The sequence below is a fragment of the Oncorhynchus mykiss genome, chromosome 30 (genome assembly GCF_013265735.2).
Source record: "Oncorhynchus mykiss isolate Arlee chromosome 30, USDA_OmykA_1.1, whole genome shotgun sequence".
NCBI classification, from domain to species: Eukaryota; Metazoa; Chordata; class Actinopteri; order Salmoniformes; family Salmonidae; genus Oncorhynchus; species Oncorhynchus mykiss.
In genome coordinates, this window is record NC_050570.1 from 23,142,763 (window position 1) to 23,163,343 (window position 20,581).

General features: G+C 41.8%; 1 protein-coding gene across 2 annotated transcripts in view; it reads right to left on the reverse strand.

Annotated features, from left to right (window-relative positions):
* Positions 1–16,411, reverse strand: part of LOC110521572 (tyrosine-protein kinase ABL2) — a 35,301-nt gene extending 18,890 nt beyond the window's left edge. Inside the window, exon 1 of one of the 2 annotated variants that reach the window (XM_021599205.2) lies at positions 15,725–16,411. In XM_021599205.2, the coding sequence (XP_021454880.2) occupies positions 15,725–15,926 (202 nt within the window). In that variant the 5' untranslated portion in view covers positions 15,927–16,411. The remainder of the gene's footprint in view (positions 1–15,724) is intronic. The other variant, XM_036968576.1, reaches the window with a different exon arrangement.
* Positions 16,412–20,581: the final 4,170 nt, after the last annotated feature.

Here is a 20,581-nt window from a genome sequence, read left to right on the forward strand (position 1 = left end):
GCTTGACAACATCGGAGTTACTTGTCAATTAGGCTATTCTAAGAACATTTTTTTACTGTCAGAATTACATGGCCAGAATTCTAGCCAATTTTGAGCACTCGAGAGATGGTTTTACAACCAGAGTATGCTCCATTGGTTTCATCAACTCTGCACCCATATCAACTACGGTGTGTTGGTCATTTGCGTTTATACACGAGTGACGGTGGAAAGTTATTTTAGGACATCGTACATGCTAATAATAGCAAAATGGTTAACTTGAGAGATAACCAATTCAAAATACCACATTACCAAAAGTATGTGGACACCTGCTCGTTGAACATATAATTTCAAAATCATGGGCATTAATATGGAGTTGTTCCCTCCTTTACAGCTATAACAGCCTCCACTCTTTTGGGATGGCTTTCCACTAGATGTTGGAACATTGCTGTGGAGACTTGATTCCATTCAGCCAAAGGGCCAAGCCAGAACCATGAAAAACAGCCTCAGAGCATTAATCCTCCTCCACCAAACTTTACAGTTTGCACTACATAGTCGGGCAGTTATCTGGGTTTGGCTGATGCCAGGAGAAAGTGTCGTCATTCTGACTGGCAGATGGTGAAGCGTGATTCCAGAGAACGCGTTTCCACTGCTCCAGAGTACAATATCGGCAAGCTTTACACCACTCCAGCCGATGCTTGGCATTGCGCATGGTGAACTTAGGCTTGTATGCGTGCGGCTGTTCGGCCATGGAAACCCATTTCATGACGCTCCAGACTAAAAGTTATTGTTCCGACGTCGCTTCCAGAGGCAGTTTGGAACTCGGTAGTAAGCATGTTTTTTTGCGTGTTTTTCTTCTTTACTTGTCCATTCGGACAACTTAAATCGCTAATCTATTCGTCCCCCAAAACAAAAACACTTGCCCCAGGCAAGTAATGATGAAACTTTCCTTAAAACACTGATCACCCAACTATTTAATTTCCCTACACATTCAGGAAAAACACACTCAAGATTGACATAATTGATTAACAACTTTCCCCAAATCAGGCAGATAAGGATGAACAGCTGAAGCTTGATCCAGACAGCTCTGAGTAGCTATAGTTGTGGTAGTGGTTGTGCAAACCATAATGGAAGAGGACAGCACCAAAGCCCTTACGGTCTGGTCAGCACCTTAATGGCGCTAATAGGCCTTACTGGCAGGACCCCTCAACCCCCCTGCCCATCTACATCCTGGTCCCATAAATGTCAGTGAGCAAATAATGAGACGCCAGGGTGCTGGGAAACGCCATGTATCGTTCATCTAGCCATGCTCCACTAAGCATGCACAAATTACAGACTGGGCAATGCCCTGTAAATCAGACATTTTAATAATGGGCCTCTAGCCCTCCGCCTGCCCACCACAGCCCTTTAATTGGTTAATGTGGAGTAAGTGCATCCTCCCAGGCTTGCTCACAACACAGTAAGTGGTGGTCTACATAATTCTCTATAGTGGACTAGAGCAGTGTTTAACCAACTTCAGTCCCTGTGTACCCCCAGAAGTACACATTTCTGTTGTAGCCCTGGACAAGCCCACCTGATGAATGAGTTGTAACAGGTTAATTTGGCAGGGGCTACAACAAAAACAAAAAAAGTGTGCGCCGTTGGGGGTACCAGATGACTGGAGATTGGAAACACTTGACTACAGGAAGGCCTTCTGCTATGCCTCACCTTTCCTTTAAACATTTCGGATGCACTTGATAGTTGAGTGAGGCTGAAAATGATTCTATACCCAGACTGACATTCCTATTGATGTTTGAGTCTGATCCATAGTAAACAAAATCAGAACGCAACAGACTAAATGAAATCTTGCACAATGTTAGTTAGTGTTATGTCCAAATCAAACAATGAAAAGTGGCAAATTATTAAGCAAGTCAAAACATTTGGCATGTGCCTGCTCTTGTTTTGTTCAATGCAAAAACTTGAAGAGCACCCCTATTATGTAATGTGTGACGCTCATTGGTCCAGTCACTTTGTAGAAACTGAAGTATGTGTCTGGGCCTGGCAGTAGTCTACAGTTGCGTTGTGCTAGGCTGTGTGACGCAGCAGATGGGTGTGGTATGATTGGCATCATCCACCACAAGGACAAGATCCAGCGGATCCCAGGAGAAGCCCAGCTTAGACAGCCAGACAGAGAGCGTAGGGTTGGGGAGGGTCTTGCCCAATCGTATGGGATGATATTCTTAGGGCCCAATAAAATCTGTGTTGCGGTAAAACGCAGATGGAATCACAAAACTCAGATGGCATTTAAAATGGAATTAAACATTAAATGTATTGAACTTATTAGAAAAGGGCATTCATTTGCCCAAGTTGTCATATGACATGAACAAAATGCATTGGCGATTTGGATTTTCCTTCAACCTTCTGAAACGGCACAGGAATGCCCCTCTGTGTGTGTGGTGCGGTGCATGCGTATGTCTACACTTTGTGTAGCCGTTAGCGATGATGCTAATGATAACCTCATCCTGGTGGAGAAGAAAAGGCTTTCCAAAAACCTTCTCAATAAATATGTTAACTACAAAGTAGCTCATGCCAAACCTGGCAGAATAATATGATTATTTACATCAATCCAGTGACCATTTGTTGTGAAAATATAACCACAACCATCATATTAACTGCTGACATGCAGTTGTGGGTGCGCAGTTGATACCAATGGTGCATGTGCTGGTTGTAAAAGTGTCTCAAGCGGTCAAAATTGGCTGGGATTCCTCTATTCAACACTGACAATTTAATTCTGACCAAGTTCAAAAATATTCTTAGCTTAATTGACAAGTCACTCCAATGCTGTCAAGATCTCCCCTGAACATTTCAACCTTAAAACAGCTTAGTTACCTACCTCGCCCACCTTAGCCATATGATCCCTGGGTCATTGAATGAGGGAATTATTTTATGAAGACATAAAAAGTACTTGGTTGTAAATAATGTTGCAGGGTGGCCAACCATCCGCCAAGAGAGTCCAGGAGAGCTACTGGGTGTGCAGGCTTTTGCTGCAGCCCTGTACGAACACACCACATTGTCAAAAATCAGCTGCTCAACAGGACCTTCATAAGGTGACTCTGATGTGGTGCTAGGTCAAAAGTGGTTTAAGCATTGTTTTGGACTTATATAGAACATCCAATTTCGTTGTTTTTCTGTGATATATATATATATATATATATATATATATATATATGTTTTTTACCTTTATTTAACTAGGCAAGTCAGTTAAGAACAAATTCTTATTTTAAATTACGGCCTAGGAACAGTGGGTTAACTGCCTGTTCAGAGGCAGAACAATAGATTTGTACCTTGTCAGCTCGGGGGTTTGAACTTGCTAGTCCAACACTAACCACTAGGCTACCCTGCCGCCCCTGTGATTGAGAATGAAAACTTGAATTTTTGAAAAACAGAAATCTGGAAAAACTAAAGAGAAAATGGAATCAGGCAAATAAATTCAACAGATTTTATAAAGGACCTCTATTTCGGATCTTCTTCCTGTATAATCAACGTCCAACAGCATTACTGCAGGGGGAGGATCATTGTTCCTGAGAAACTATCCCAGTCAGTTTTTCCTGGATCACAGCACCCCACAAGACACAAAAAAAAGCTATGGGAGAGACGAGAGGAAACAAGACATTGACTAAATATATTTGATGGAGCCAAATGTTATCGAATAACCTATTTCAATCTGGTGGAGCTGTGGCACAAAAGAGATATACAGTTGATGTCGGAGGTTTACATACACCTTAGCCAAATACATTTAAACTCGGTTTTTCACAATTCCTGACATTTAATCCTAGTAAAAACTCCCCATAATAGGTCAGTTAGGATCAACACTATTTTAAGAATGTGAAATATCAGAATAATAGTAGAGAGAATGATTTATTTCAGCTTTTTATTTCTTTATTCACATTCCCAGTGGGTCAGAAGTTTACATACACTCAATTAGTATTTGGTGGCATTGCTTTAAATTGGTTAACTTGGGTCAAACGTTTCAGGTAGCCTTCCACAAGCCTCCCAAAATAAGTTAGGAGGAATGGGCCAAAATTCACCCGACAGAGCTGGTCGGTATGTAGACCTCCTTGCTCGCACATGCCTTTTCAGTTCTGCCCACAAATCTTCTATGGGATTGAGGTCAGGGCTTTGTGATGGCCACTCCAATACCTTGACTTTGTTGTCCTTAAGCCATTTTGCCACAACTTTGGATGTTAGCTTGGGGTCATTATTGCCCATTTGGAAGACCCATTTATGACCAAGCTTTAACTTCCTGACTGATGTCTTGAGATGTTGCTTCAATATATCCACATCATTTTCTGCCTCATGATGCCATCTAGTTTGTGAAGTGCACGAGTCCCTCCTGCAGCAAAGCACCCCCACAACATGATACTGCCACACCCGTGCTTCACGGTTGGGATGGTGTTTTTCGGCTTGCAAGCCTTCCTCTTTTTCCTCCAAACATAACAATGGTCATTATGGCCAGAAGGTTCTATTTTTGTTTCATCAGACCAGAGGACATTTCTCAAAAAAGTACGATCTTTGTCCCCATGTGCAGTCGCAAACCGTAGTCTGGCTTTTTTATGGCGGTTTTAGAGAAGTGGCTTCTTCCTTGTTGAGCGACCATTCAGGTTATTACTTGTTTTATTGTGGATATAGAAAACCAGTACAAAATTTCCTCCAGCATCTTCACAAGGTCCTTTGCTATTGTTCTGGTATTGATTTGCACCAAAGTACGTTCATCTCTAGGAGACAGAACGCGTCTCCTTCCTAAGCGGTATCACGGCTGCGTGGTCCCATGGTGTTGATACTTGCGTACTATTGTTTGTACAGATGAACGTGGTACCTTCTAGAGGTCGACCGATTATGATTTTTCAACGCGATACCGATTACTGGAGGACAAATAAAGCAGATACCGATTAGTCGGACGATTTTTAAAATGTATTTGTAATAATGACAATTACAACAATACTGAATGAATACTTACTTTAAGTTAATATAATACATCAATAAAATCAATTTAGCCTCAAGTAAATAATGAAACATGTTCAATTTGGTTTAAATAATGCAAAAACAAAGTGTTGGAGAAGAAAGTAATATGTGCCATGTAAAAATGTGTGCCATGTAAAAAAGCTAACGTTTAAGTTTCTTGCTCAGAACATGAGAACATATGAAAGTTGGTGGTTCCTTTTAACACGAGACTTCAATATTCCAAGGTAAGAGGTTTTAGGTTGTAGTTAATATAGTATTTATACTATTTCTCTATACCATTTGTATTTCATATACCTTTAACTATTGGATGTTCTTATAGGCACTATAGTATTGCCAGTGTAACAGTATAGCTTCCGTCCCCCTCTCCCCTACCTGGAATCGAACCAGGAACACATCGACAACAGCCACACCCGAAGCATCGTTACCCATCGCTCCACAAAAGCCACGGCCCTTGCAGCGCAAGGGGAATAACTACCCCAAATCTAAAAGCGAGTGACGTTTGAAACAGTATATGCACACACCCAGCTAACCATTTCACATTGGTTACACCAGCCATTTGGCTGATAGGCTTGAAGTCATAAACAGCGCTGTGCTTGCGAAGAGCTGCTGGCAAAACACATGAAAGTGCTGTTTGAATGAATGATTACGGGCCTGCTGCTGCTCAGTCAGACTGCTCTATCAAATCAGACTTAATTATAACATAATAACACACAGAAATACGAGCCTTTGGTCATTAATATGATCGAATCCGGAAACTATCATTTCGAAAACAAAACGTTTATTATTTCAGTGAAATACGGAACCGTTCGGTATTTTATCTAACGGGTGGCATCCCTAAGTCTAAATATTCTTGTTACATTCCACAACATTCAATGTTATGTCATAATTACGTAAAATTCTGGCAAATTAATTCGCAATAAGCCAGGCGGCTCAAAATGTTGCATATACACTGACACTGCGTGCAATGAACACAAGAGAAGTGAAACAATATCACCTGGTTAATATTGCCTGCTAACCTGGATTTCCTTTAGATAAATATGCAGTTTAAAAAAATATATACTTCTGTGTATTGATTTTAAGAAAGGTATTGATGTTTATGGTTAGGTACACATTGGAGCAACGACAGTCCTTTTTCGCGAATGCACACCGCATCGATTATATGCAACGCAGGACACCCTAGATAAACTAGTAATATTATCAACCATGTGTAATTATAACTAGTGATTATGATCGATTAAGTTTCATGCTAGCTAGCAACTTACCTTGGGTTCTTTCTGCATTCGCGTAACAGACGGGCTCCTCGTGAGGCAGGTGGTTAGAGCGTTGGACTAATTAACTGTAAGGTTGCAAGATTGAATCCCTGAGCTGACAAGGTAAAAATCTGTCGTTCTGCCCCTGAACAAGGCAGTTAAACCTCTTAGAACCACCCATCCCGGATCCGGTATATTTGTCATAAGCAATGCTGAATAGCATAGCACAACACTCAAATAATATTACTAGAAAAAAATTAATATTCATATTCAAATCACAAGTGAAATATAGCGAAACACAGCTTAGCCTTTTGTTAATCACCCTGTCATCTCAGATTTTGAAATTATGCTTTACAGCGAAAACCTGAGAAAAATCCAACCAGGAAGTGGGAAATCTGAGGTTTGTAGTTTTTCAAAGCTTGGCCTACCAAATACACAATGTCTATGGAGTCTAGTTGCACTTCCTACGGCTTACACTAGATGTCAACCGTCTTTAGAAACTTGTTTCAGGCTTCTGCTATAAAGGAGGGGGGAATGGGAGCTGAATGAGTCAGTGGTCTGGCAGAGTGTCTCAGGCTCGTGACGCGCGCTCCCGACAGAGTTAGCTCTCGTTCCAGTGCTTTTCTTCAGACATAGGAATGCTCCGGTTGGAACCTTATTGATGATTTATGTTAAAAACATCCTAAAGATTGATTCCATACATCGTTTCACAAGTTTCTACGACCTGTAAGTGAACTTCAGGTTTGTCTGGACGAAGTGCTCGCGTCTCATGAAGATGGATTACTGGTCTGAACACGCTAACAACAAGTGGCTATTTGGACATAAAGTCCATAATTTATGTAACAAATCAGTCATTTATTGTCGAACTGGGATTCCTGTGAGTGCCTTCTGATGAAGATCAAAGGCAAGTGAATATTTATAGTGTTATTTCTAACTTCTGTTGACTCCAACATGGCGGATATTTCTTTGGCTGGATTGGGCTCTGAGTGCTGTTCTCAGATTATGCTTTTCCGTAAAGTTTTTTTGAAATCTGACACAGCGGTTGCATTAAGGAGAAGTATATCTCTAATTCCATGTATAACAGTTGTATTTATCAACATTTATAATGAGTATTTCTGTAAATAGATGTGGCGCTCTGCACAATCATCGCATGTTTTAGAACTACTGAACGTAACGCGCCAATGTAAAGAGATTTTTTTTATATAAATATGCACTATCGAACAAAACATACATGTATTGTGTAACATGAAGTCCTATGAGTGTCATCTAATGAAGATCAAAGATTAGTGATTCTATCTATATTTGTGCTTTTTGTGACTCCTCTCTTTGGCTGGAAAAAATGGCTGTGTTTTTCTGTGACTTGGTGGTGACCTATCAATCGTTTATGGTGCTTTCGCTGTAAAGCATTTCTGAAATCAGACACTGTGGCTGGATTAATGAGAATTTTATCTTTAAAATGGTGTAAAATACTTGTATGCTTGAGGAATTTTAATTATGAGATTTTTGTTGTTTTGAATTTGGCGCCCTGCACTTTCACTGGCTGTTGGCGGGGTGAGACGCTAGCGTCCCACATATGCCAGAGAGGTTAACTGAGCGACTGCTGGAATGACCATGAGGATTCAGGCCTGGCTGTAGAGGATTACACCGACTTCCTGTGACGGTACACAGAGCTCGCTGAGATTACATTCCCATTGCTTCCATATGCAGGGTTTGGCCACCCAATCTGCCCAGCGCAAGGACAAGGCACAGTATCAAAAAGGCTTTTGATAGCATCTGAGTTAGCCCCTCTGTGACTCGCAACATTCTCTTTGAATGGGGCAAATGATCGCAGTCCATTGAGAGAGAAATGGGCCTTCTCTGTGGCTGAGCTCCTTGGTCTCACCCCCGCTGCTCAACACAGAGCATAGAGACAACCCTGGCAGCGCCACGAAGTGCCAGATTAATGCTGACTCTGGTGTGTGATTAAACCGGAGGGGAAGAAGAGGGAAGACAGAGAGGATTATACCGGGAAAAAGCAGTGCTCAATTTCAACTCCACTAAGATGATACAAAGAGAGAGAACGAGAGAGAGAAAGATAAAGCAGACAAGTAGAGAGGGAATGAAGATGAAGTATTTGAGCTGAGCTTTGGACACAGAGAGAACAGTCTTGGATGAGTGTGACGGTGGAAAGACTCAAGAGTAGCTGAGGTAGAAGGGTCCAAGTCATATGCCTGGATCTCTTGATAAGCACTGACAGAGCAGTCAGCCACAACACAGGCCAAGTCCTGAAACCCAATCAACACTAAACAGCAGTCCAATAGACCAGTCCCCCATATGGAAAACCAAAAGTACCCTCATAACATTCATACAGCAATCAGGGTGGGAAATTAACACTTGAACAAACACCAAATGCGGGTAGATTTTGGCATTGGCGGTAAGGTTGGGTGGTATTTTCATACCGTCCAAGCGGGTTTTGACACACAAAACAATTTAAGCAACAGTGAACTTGATTCAGGAGGGGATTGAATGTCTCTGCTGTAACCAAGAAGAATGATCTTGACATCTAGCCACTTAGCAAACCAAATGCATTGCTGTGGCCCTGAGCTGGATATAATTTGACACATATTACATTTATTTTTAGTTATACTTAACTTAGTTAGCTATAAGCAGTGGTGTTGCACCCGCGGCCCGACCCAAAAAACTATCCAAAGGCCAAAATGTAGAAGTTGGTCGAATTGACCAGAAAGGCTACCAAAGTACAACTTTGTCCTCATGTTTCTTGGCTAGTTAAATAGTTTTGTTCACATGCTAGGTTGTTTTTCAATATTAGTTAAGAGTTTACTGCAACGGTCTGCTGGTAGCGCAGACAGAGATGACCATCTCTGACAGACAAGGAGTTCTGTTACTACAGTAATGGCCCACCTCTTAAAGGGGTAGCTGAACATTTTTGTTTCACCTAATGACTCAAATATTTGGGGGTAAATTGTGCTCGACTGAGCATAGAACAGTTCAAAAACCTTAGTAATTTACTGTCCTTTCTTATCATGACAAGACTCAAAAAATTGAATTGTGCTCCTAAATGTATTTGTGTGCTACTAAATAACTTATGTACTCCTTGTAAAAAATGTCAGCGTTAGAGTCCTGAACTAATAATAATAAATAAGCCGTATCACTCAGCATTTTGTGGCAGGGCAGGCACTTTGTTGATTCTTGACGTTCAAGTTGTAGAACTGTTTCACTTTAGTTTCAAATAATTTCTTTTAAACATGGTTAAAAGACTTCAGTGACAAAAATGAAAGCATTGAGCAATATGCTAAATTACTTCTTACTAGTAATACATTTTTTGTCTTAGAAATATTACAAGGCATGCTCATCAGTTACTTGTGATTTATGGTGTAATAATGGCAAAAACATATTTTGGCTGGTAAAAAATCTGAGTGGCTGGTAGATTTTTGTATCTACCTGTCCCAGTGGCTAATGGACCAAAAAGTTAATTTCCCACCCTGTACAGCATGTTATATCTGAATCTTTTCTAAGTTTCACAAGCGAGTGAAGAGACAGTAAATAACTTGCCATTCTGTAGTGTAAACAAACTCAGTAACATGATATACCGGTAGGTGTGTGAGTATCAGAGCGCACGTGGGAGGTTTCGTCAGCATCTGCAACCGCAGCAGCAATGAGTCGACTCAAATCACTTCCTTTCCTTTGCTTAATCCTGTGTTTAATGAGAGCAGAATGAGATATACTGGGAAGGACAGGGTCTGGGCATTGTTAATGCAGTCAAAAATAACCAGGATTAAAATGCTGCCTTTTGTCTCCAGCCTTGTGCTTTCACCAGTCAAGCACATGGAGAGAGAGAGGATGGATGAATAATTCATGAAGCAACCAATCCAGAATATTCACACACACCCCACTGCCATAATAAAAATGCTTTATTGAATGCAAAAGCATACACACACTCTTAAACATGCAAATTAACACAACTGCCCTGCATCTATATGACTGAAAATTATGAGACCGAGCTCCTTCTAGTGGCTGAAGGATGCAACTCTGGGTGACATGCAAGGTAGGGGGTGGATAAAGGGGGAGGCGAATAGCCTAGTGGTTAGAGCGTTGGACTAGTAACCGAAAGGTTGCAAGATTGAACCCCCGAGCTGACATGGTCAAAATCTGTCGTTCTGCCCCTGAACAAAACACTTAACCAACTGTTCCTAGGCCATCATTGAAAATGCGAATTTGTTCTTAACTTGCCTAGTTAAATAAAGGGGAAAGGGGATACCTAGTTCATTATTAAACTGAAAGTCAACAAGATACATTATTACATTAAGTTTAAATTAGTTAAAATCTCACAGGCGCCTCCAAAACTCTATTTTCAGTACGGTGTGACTTATTTGGGTTGTTGGGGCCTTTGCAGATATAGAAAAGTGGATTTGACTAATCCAATTTGATCCCTAATGCAAATCAGCTTAAATGTATCAGGGGTCATGGGCATGGGCAAATGTTGTTAAATACAGTGCATTCGCAAAGTATTCAGACCCCTTGGCTTTCTCCACGTTTTGTTACAATTACAGCTTTATTTACAAATGGATTGAATTGCCCCCCCCCCCAATCTACACACAATACCCAGTAATGACAAAGCAAAAACAGGTTTTTGGAATTTGCAAATGTATAATTTTTTGGGCTGAAATATTACTTTTACAAAACTATTCAGACCCTTGACTCTGTACTTTGTTGAAGCACCTTTGGCAGCGATTACAGCGTCGAGTCTTCTTGGGTATGATGCTACAAGCTTGGCACACCTGTATTTGGGGAGTTTCTCCTATTCTCTGCAGATCCTCTGTAGCTCTGGATCGGGAGTGTCACTGCACAGCTATTTCCAGGCTTCTCCAGAGATGTTCAATCAGATTCAAGTCTGGGCTCTGGCTGGGCCACTCAAGTACATTCAGAGACTTGTCTCGAAGCCACTCCTGCTTTGTCTTGGCTGTGTGCCTGGGGTCGCTGTCCTGTTGGAAGGTGACCCTTCGCCCCCGGTCTGAGGCCCTGAGCGCTCTGGAGAAGGTTTTCATCAAGGATTTTTGTACTTTGCTCTGTTCATCTTCCCTCGATCCTGACTAGTCTCCCAGTCCCTGCCTCTGAAAAACATCCCCACAGCATGCGGCTGCCACCACCATGCTTCACCGTAGGGATGGTGCAAGGTTTCATCCAGAAGTGACGCTTGGTATTCAGGCCAAAAACGAAGAGTTCAATCTTGGTTTCATCAGACCACAAAATTTTGTTTCTCATGGTCCGAGAGTCCTTTAGGTGCCCTTTAGCAAACTCCAAGCGGGCTGTCATGTGCTTTTTAGTGAGGAGTGGCTTCAGTCTGGCCACTCTACCATAAAGGCCTGATTGGTAGAGTGATGCAGAGATGGTTGCCCTTCTGGAAGGTTCTCCCGTCTCCACAGAGGAACTCTGGAGCTCTGTCAGAGTGACCATCGGGTTCTTGGTCACCTCCCTGACCAAGGCTCTTCTCCCCCGAATGCGCAGTTTGGCTGGGCGGCCAGCTCTAGGAAGGGTCTTGGCGGTTCCAAACATCTTCCATTTAAGAATGATGGAGGTCACTGTGTTCTTGGGGATCTTCAATGCTGCAGAAATGTTTTGGTACCATTCCCTAGATCTGTGCCTCAACACAATCCTGTCTCGGAACTCAACAGGCAATTCCTTCAACCTCATGGCTTGGTTTTTGCACTGACGTGCACTGTCAACTGTGGGACCTTACATAGACAGGCGTGTGCCTTTCCAAATCATGTCCAATCAATTGAATTTACCACAGGTGGACTCCAATCAAGTTGTAGCATGATCAATGGAAACAGGATGCACCTGAGATCAATTTCAAGTCTCATAGCAAAGGGTCTGAATACTTAATTCTAAAAACCTGTTTTCGCTTTGTCATTACGGGGTATTGTGTGTAGATTGATGAGGGGGAAAAAAACAACTAAATCCATTTTAGAATGAGGCTGGAAGTAATAAAATGTGGAAAAGGTCAAGAGGTCTGAATACTTCACAAATGCACTGTACATGTGGCCCATTTGCTAATCAAGTATATGAAACCTGCTCTCGACCTGGACCTGCTGAACGGTTTATGGGCTTGATAGCCAAATCACCACTTCTGTGAATTCTGCAAAAGAGCGAGAGCCCAAAGCAAAGCCAAATAAGAGGCCATATTCCACACAAGCGCCATAAAAGTTCACTTGATCAGAAGAGCATTACGCTGAGTGAGCACTCTAAAGTCATGTGGTTAGGGGGAATGAAAGCCTTCTTGAGCTTCATATTGCCCTATCACAAAGATACCATTACCTTCAGCTTCAAATTGCAACATAGGCTTTGGTTTTCATAACGCTGCAAAAAAACTTCTTGTAAGGGCCGGAGACAATGAATAAATAATAAAGAAATACCAAAATGGCATTGTGGGCCAACAGGGACAAGCTGAGTCAACTTGCCTGTGGGGGAACGGGAGATGCAGAGGCCATTGATTCAGAAGAACTTGTGTCCGTCCCCACAGTGAATCACTTCCTTCAGGCAAAAATACATGTACGTGTACTACACACAAACCTCAAAAGGGTCACAGATTGAGGCATCCATCTCAAGTAGCCACGGTATCAAACGGAACATGATGTCATTGTACTTTCATTTGGGGAAACAATTGGCCTAGGCCTTTTACAACTGACAAACCATACAAAGGACTAACTGTTCAACAACAACAACCCCAAAATGGCTAAAAGGAGGGCAATTCCACAATACCAGAATGATGCAGAATTAATACAAAGTTAAACTTTACAACTCTATGCACAAGGAGTACTTAATGTGTTTGTTTTCTGTGGTAATTTACTAGAAGAACAGTGGAAATGCAAAGATTGCTAACATAATGACAGCACAGAAAGACAGTTTGTCTTACATTTTAAAGTAAAATAAAATCTGGAGTCTAAGCATCACCATGGAATTACCCAGGAAGAACCGCCAAATCATCTTGTGGACTAAAGAAAAGGAGGAAATGGGCTTTGTTGCAAAATAATAACTTCCTTAGAATCAGCCATGGTGACATAACTCAGCCAGATGTGAAGGGATCAAATCCTATGAATAGACAAAACCATGTTCGACAGATAGTGCTGACTTTACTCCCATGGCCCAATGGTTTCACAAGACAATACTTTTACCCAACAGTAGCACTACAAGGATAGAACTGCATCATATAGCCTAGGCTTAAATTAGAATTGCTCCTGCTCGGTCAAGGAGAGAGTTGCACAGACAAATGCTTTCATACATCCATTATATTGTGAGGGTTTACAAGGTAATAGCCTTTCAACACTTGGCTATGCATCCAGTTATAAAAAGGACACTTGGACATTTGAAAGTACAGACAGTGTGCACTTTGCAGGTTTGCGTTTCCAGTTGAAGAGGTTCATTGTGGAGATGTGACAGGTCTCGCTTTGCCCCTGTGCAGAGAGCTGAAAAAACAACTACTAGACGAGCCTTACACTCTCGCCATTCCCATCACATCTGATTCCATGCAAGACTGACTGACCTTCCCTTGGGTAAAGCAAAGCTCAACGGAAGCAGTAGAGACTGGATAGTTGTTGCAATTGTAGATGGATATACAGTATCTTCGTCAGACACAGAATAATAACATTTTCAACTTCTGTAACAATGCATCCCTAAATGGTCTTACAGAACTCGATAACATATACATAACGGCAATTACTTCTACAGTACCTCAAAGCAGGACTTCGCTGACTAAATGTAATAATAGTTTCACCATATGAAGATCCTTACTGATAGCCTTGACTAAATCCTGAGTGCCATTGACACATTGCAGGCCTAGATAGAGGCATAATGACTGTACGTACAGTACCAGTCAAAAGTTGACACCTATTAATTCACGGGTTTTATCTTTATATTTTCTACATTGTAGAATAATAGTGAAGAAATCAAAACTACGAAATAACATATGGAATCATGTAGTCACCAAAAAAGTATTAAACAAATCAAAATATATTTTATATTTGAGAATCTTCAAAGTAGCCACCCTTTGCCTTGATGACAGCTTTGCACACTCTTGGCATTCTCTCAACCAGCTTCATGAGGTAGTCACCTGGAATGCATTTCAGTTAACAGGTGTGCCCATTACCCCTGCCCAAATAAATGCTTCAGAGTTCAATTAACAGGCACATCTCAACATGAACTGTTCAGAGGAGACTGCGTGAATCTGGCCTTCATGGTTGAATTGCTGCAAAGCGAAACACCATCCCATCTGGTTTGCGCTTAGTGGGACTATCATTTGTTTTTCAACAGGACAATGACCCAACACACCTTCAGGCTGTGTAAGGGCTATTTGCCCAAGGAGAGTGACAGACTGTTGCATCAGATGACCTGGCCTCCACAATCACCTGACTTCAACCCATTTGAGATGTTTTGGGATGAGTTAGACCGCTGAGTGAAGGAAAAGCAGCCAACAAATGCTCTGCATATGTGGAAACTCCTTCAAGACTGTTGGAAAAGCATTCCAGGTGAAGCTGGTTTAGAGAATGCCAAGAGTGTGCAAAGCTGTCAAGGCAAATGGTGGCTACTTTGAATAATCTAAAATATATTCGGATTTACATGATTCCATGTGTGTTATTTCATAGTTTTGATGCCTTCACTATTGTTCTCCAATGTAGAAAATAGTACAAATTAATCAAGACGCTAGAATCAGTATGTCCAAACTTTTGACTGGTACTGTATATCAATCCAGTTTGACCCTCCTTGAACACCAATGTGAGTTTGCCACTGGGGCACTACTACTACATCACAAGGTTGAGCACAGTGAGTCTTTTAGTACCTTAATTACAATCTATGAAATAGAGTATCCTCAAGGAATATGTTGGATTATAGTTTGTTACACAAACATAATTCAAAGTTATTTTGCACACCAATTTTCTGTTGAGTGGGCTATGTTGTAAAAGACCATACTTGAAAATCACTCCAGGCTGAAATGTGGCATTGTTGTGGCTGCCATAGTGAGTTAATGGAGTGGAATTGCCACTGCATCCCGGGTGGCAGAGATCATCGTTTAACAAGCATCTCGGACTCGGAGTCCAGGTCGCCATAGACGTGAACGGTCCTTTTTGTTCCCTGCAGCTGTGCAGTACCGAAACGTGTGTGTCCCCCCCCCATCCCTCTCTGTTGTCTCAGAATAACGAAACACAATCCACGTTCGTACTAGCGCTGACTAGCTACACTTACCTAGAAATCAAGAAAACTAGCAAACACAAGCTGACTAACGGTACACCTAGAGCTGTCACTGATGATAGCAAGTTATTGTATTTCCGCTACGATGTCGTAGTCAGGCACCGAGTTGACTAGCAGTGAACTAGTTAGCACATTAGCTAACTAGCTAGCAAACACCCGCTAAATAAATCAGTTTGACTAACTAGCTGCCGTTATTACTTGACATACCAGTTGATAAAATAAACAATTTTATAATACTATGTGTCTTTTCCTACCTGAATGCTGGGTGAATATATTAATTGCTGGGTCCGGCACGTTAACGGCAGCAACCCTGCCTGGTGCCGTTCCGGTACTGCTGACTTCCCGGGGTCTCCTCCCTGCACTTCCCCTGTTCCCCTTGCCCGGGTGTTGTTGCGGTGGTGGCGGTTGGAGTCCTGTTGAAGCCCCCTCACCGACGCGGCCTACCTGTTGTCCCATCCCCGCAGTTCGGTGTAAAGAAGTTCGGGACGAAGCTAGCCAATCCTGCACACTCCTGGTTCACATCCCCCAACTGTGGAGCGGCCTGTTCCGAATAGTCTTCCTCGACACCCTTTTATCCACCCGACGTCCTAGCTAGCTAGCTTATCTCGCTAACGTTAGCTCGATAGCTAGTATCGGTGAAACCCACCCACCTTGTCTCAAACAATAAAGCAAAAGTCACTGAAACTCTCTGCCAACGGTACGTGGGATCTCGAGGCAGGAATGTTCAGTCCCCCACGTCCGAGTTTCTGCGAAATATGGACCCTTCAGGGTTGTTTCGCCGTGCTCCAGGCACTGCGCGCCCCTTCTGCAGCCGCCATCTTTACCGCAGAATAGAGTTTACTATTTAGGAAGAGGATTTCACCACACTCCCCAGGTCACATTGATCCATTACAAGTCCCCAACGTTACAAGGACCTCAGAGCCACTAGATGACGGACAGCCCGAGGACCAACCAATGATTATATACATCATTGATCCTCCACCCTATTGGAGAATGAGATTCCCTGGACCAACTATTACCATGGCACCCAGCATGATTGCATTGTTCATATAATAATGTGTGAATGTATGTGTGAAATAAGACCTGTGGAAAAACGAAATGTATATTGTTCAACGTTTAACATAAAGTATAGAAATATTGTCATAACATTGATCTACTGTTATTTGTGTTATAGCTATTTATCCCACAAAAACACATTTAAAAAGACAGCCAATGGCTATTTTCTTTTGGCAGCGACAGACAATATTCTTACTGTGTTTATGCCATCACCCCTGACAATGACACAGTTTATGCTTCATAAACTTTTGAAATTAAAAATACAGAAGTCACAATTCTAACCCAGGATTTTGTGACAAAGACCAACAATAGACTCTTTCTCAAAGATTCATAGCTTAGTTTTGAAGCGGGCACCACCTGACAAACAATACCTAATGCACTGTAATGGTAATAACATCAAGCATATCTCAGAACACCCATTTTCACAGAAATGTTTTAAACACCATAACTCCATAAATTGATCTCAAGAAAAATAGAGGAATGTTAAAAAAAATATAGATATCTGAACAAAAGTTTCACTCTGGAGTAAAACAAAAAGTAATGTTCTAAATTATCAGAAGACATCACGAGAAGCTCAAAGGTTGTCTCAAATAAATTTTAAAAGACTGAAATAGTAAAACAAATAGTAATTTGTAGTAAACAGCACAGAAATGTCCCCCAATTGAAATTACAGCCAGGCTAAAGTAGCCTTGCAATAAAATCTCTCAATATGATACATATCAATGTACATTTTCCTCAGATAACACACAATTGTAAGCGGTTCAGTTTAAATAATTACTTATCTACTGAGTAAAATGGAAAATTGTGGATCATTTGGGATTATCAATTGACAATGTATTGTCAGTGTGGGAATTTTGACATTTTACATTTCAGCGCCATCTGCTGGATGAGATTACAAATGTAAATCTCCATAAATCTTAAATGCCCGAGAGAAAAATAAACAGTTGATTCGTAGTGTTCGTACTCCGTGACTTTTTCCTCTTTTTTTACGTTACAGCCTTATTCTAAAATTAACGAAATAAAACAATTTCGTCATCAATCTGCACACAATACCCCATAATGACAAAGCAAAACCGTTTTTTTTAATACATTTTTGCAAAAGTATTACAAATCAAAACAGAAATACCTTATTTACATAAGTATTCAGATCCTTTGCTATGAGACTCGAAATTGAGCTCAGGTGCATACTGTTTCCAATGATCATTCTTGAAATGTTTCTTCAACTTGGAGTCCACCTGTGATATGTTCAATTGATTGGACATGTAATTTTTTATATTTTTTGGATATGATTTGGAAAGGCACACACCTATCTATATAAGGTCCCACAGTCCCACTTTGACAGTGCCTGTCAAAGCAAAAACCAAGCCATGAGGTCGAAGGAATTGTCCGTGGAGCTCCAGATCTGGGGAAGGGTACCAAAAAATATCTGAGCATTGAAGGTCTCCAAGAACACAACAGCTCCATCATTCTTAAATGGAAGAAGTTTGGAACCACGAAGACTCTTCCTGGAGCTGACTGCCCGGCCAAACTGAGCAATCAGGGGAAAAAGGCCTTGGTCAGGGAGGTGACCAAGAACCCGATGTTCACTCTGACAGAGCTTCAGAGTTCCTCTGTGGAAATGGGAGAACCTTCCAGAAGGACAGCAATCTCTGCAGCATTCCACCAATCAGGCCTTTACGGTAGATTGTAACATCCGGCTGCAACAACAGTTTCCACCAATTCAAGCTCAGGTGTGGAATGAATTACTGATTTGTATAGAATCACTTTAAATATTGCTTTTGAATAAATATGCATTCTTTATTAGCATTAAATTAATCTGATCATGACCATAAGGCTTCACATCTGACAAAACATTCATTCATAGTAACATTCATAGTAGTCCTACCAGTAATAACATTGCAAACAAAGCTACATTTTGTTGAATAATCCCTCAACATGATTGAAAACACCCTGGGGACCAGTAGACAGAAAATACAGAGACTGAACATAAAACATTCACAAACATTCTCTAACTAGATTATTTGCTAAATATACTACTGCATGTTTGAAAAGAGGTAAACGTTTAGGCAAAGCTGCCATTTCACGATTTACCATATTGGCCTTGAAAGTGCATTTGAAATGAAAGAGTATAGTAATTTCCCCCAGCTAAAAGGAATGATACAACTATAAAGGGTGCCAGCTAGCCTAGCGGTTAAGAGCATTGCCCCAGTAACCGAAAGGTTAATTCGGTGAAAAATCTGTCGATGTGCCATTGAGCAAGACACTTAACCATACTTGCTCATCTAAGTCACCCTAGATAAGAGCCTTTACTCAAGTATAAAGTAAATTAAAATACGAGGCTACATTTTATATTTTCCAATATTGCAGTGATGTTTTCCTCCTGAAGGGGGCAGTAGCTGTACATACCACTCCTGGGAGTAGAGGAAGATGGTGACCCCCTGACCGAGGAACAGAGCAGTCCACATGATCACGGTCCAAATTGGGCCTTTTCTCTGATCATGAAGAACGAAGTTGAAAAGGGGGAGAACAGCACAGTAAAGAAAATTATGAGAGAGCGGTTAAGATGGAGTGAAAAATATGCTACAACCGGAGAAAAACCTTGTTATATTGTGCCAGGTATATTGTAATGAAGGTGCCTTACTTCCGAAAGCACATGAAGAGGCAGAAGAGGACTGGGTAGAAAAAGACGAAGCAGATAGCCAGGATGTACTCATGCACTACTGCAGACACAGTGAAGACCAAAAACATGCTTGCAGCCAGAAATGTCTTCTTCGACATCTGTCAGGAGGTGGAGTGGGGAAAGAATCCTAAGAATCGGCGTGGAGAAAAAGTAGATCAATTTCAGTTTATCAAAGTTGGTCAACTGGTTTACTTGTATAAGGTTAGAGTTACAAAACAATGGGAGAGATATTTCCTAAATATTGTAAAAACAGAGTAACATTAATGCTAAGTGCAACAATAACGCAACACTCACCCTTAGGAATTCACAATATACATAGTAATACAGCCAGTCATTAACCACCACGTTCCAGGTGTGGTAGTAATTGTCAAAGGGTGTCGAGTTCCACCAATCCTGTGAAGCAAAATCTGTATAAAAAAGAACAGTAAAGAAGATGGCCAGCTAAACTATGTAAAGTATCCAAATTCAGATAATTCTGTCCGTCCATGTCTGCTGAGGTGTCATTGAGGCAGTGTAGTGAGCACTGGCACTAGTGTCCTGCAGATCTGGTCAGTGATGGAGTAAATGAGTAATATGATCGAGGAAAGGTGTCTGCCAGTGTACCTTGTAAAACATCTCGACAGCAAACCGTAGCATACCAGCAAATGCGTTTAGCCAGTAGTGCAGGAAGGCTTAGAAGATAACCAGAACTTATAGAGAAAGGAACACGCACAGAGATGACTTATGATTTCCTTCCTTCAATTCCTTAAACTATTGCTCTAGCAATATGGAGGTAGCTAATATAATTGTCCATTTGAATGATGCAGTACCCCAGGGGTTCCCAAACTTTGTCACCCAGGCCCCCCTTCCAGCATTGGGGAACAACATCCTTGACTCAGGTGGGAAAGTCTATGTTTTCTATTTCTTTGTTTTTTGGAGGCAGCGAGAGCGGAATGGCGACGATACGAGGAGTTAGAACAACAACGGAAGCCCGACAGGCAGCTCCAAAAAAATGTTTGGGGGGGAGAACACGGGGAGATTGGCGGAGTCAGGGTTTAGACCTGAGCTAACTCCCCGTGCTTACCGTGGGGAGCGTGTGACCGGTCAGGCACTGTGTTATGCGGTGATGCCCGGTGAGCTCTGTGCCAGCTCCCTGCAGTTGCCGTGCTAGAGTGGGCATTCAGCCAGGACGGATTGTGCCGGCTCAGCGCTCCTGGTCTCCGGTCTCTTCGGCCTAGGATATCCTGCGCCAGCTCTATGCACGGTATCCCCAGTTCGCCAGCACAACCCAGTGCGGCCTGTGCCAGCTCCCCGCACTTGCCGTGCTACAGGGGGTATTCAGCCAGGACGCGTTGTGCCAGCTCTACGCTCCAGACCTCCTGCAGGCTCTACGCAC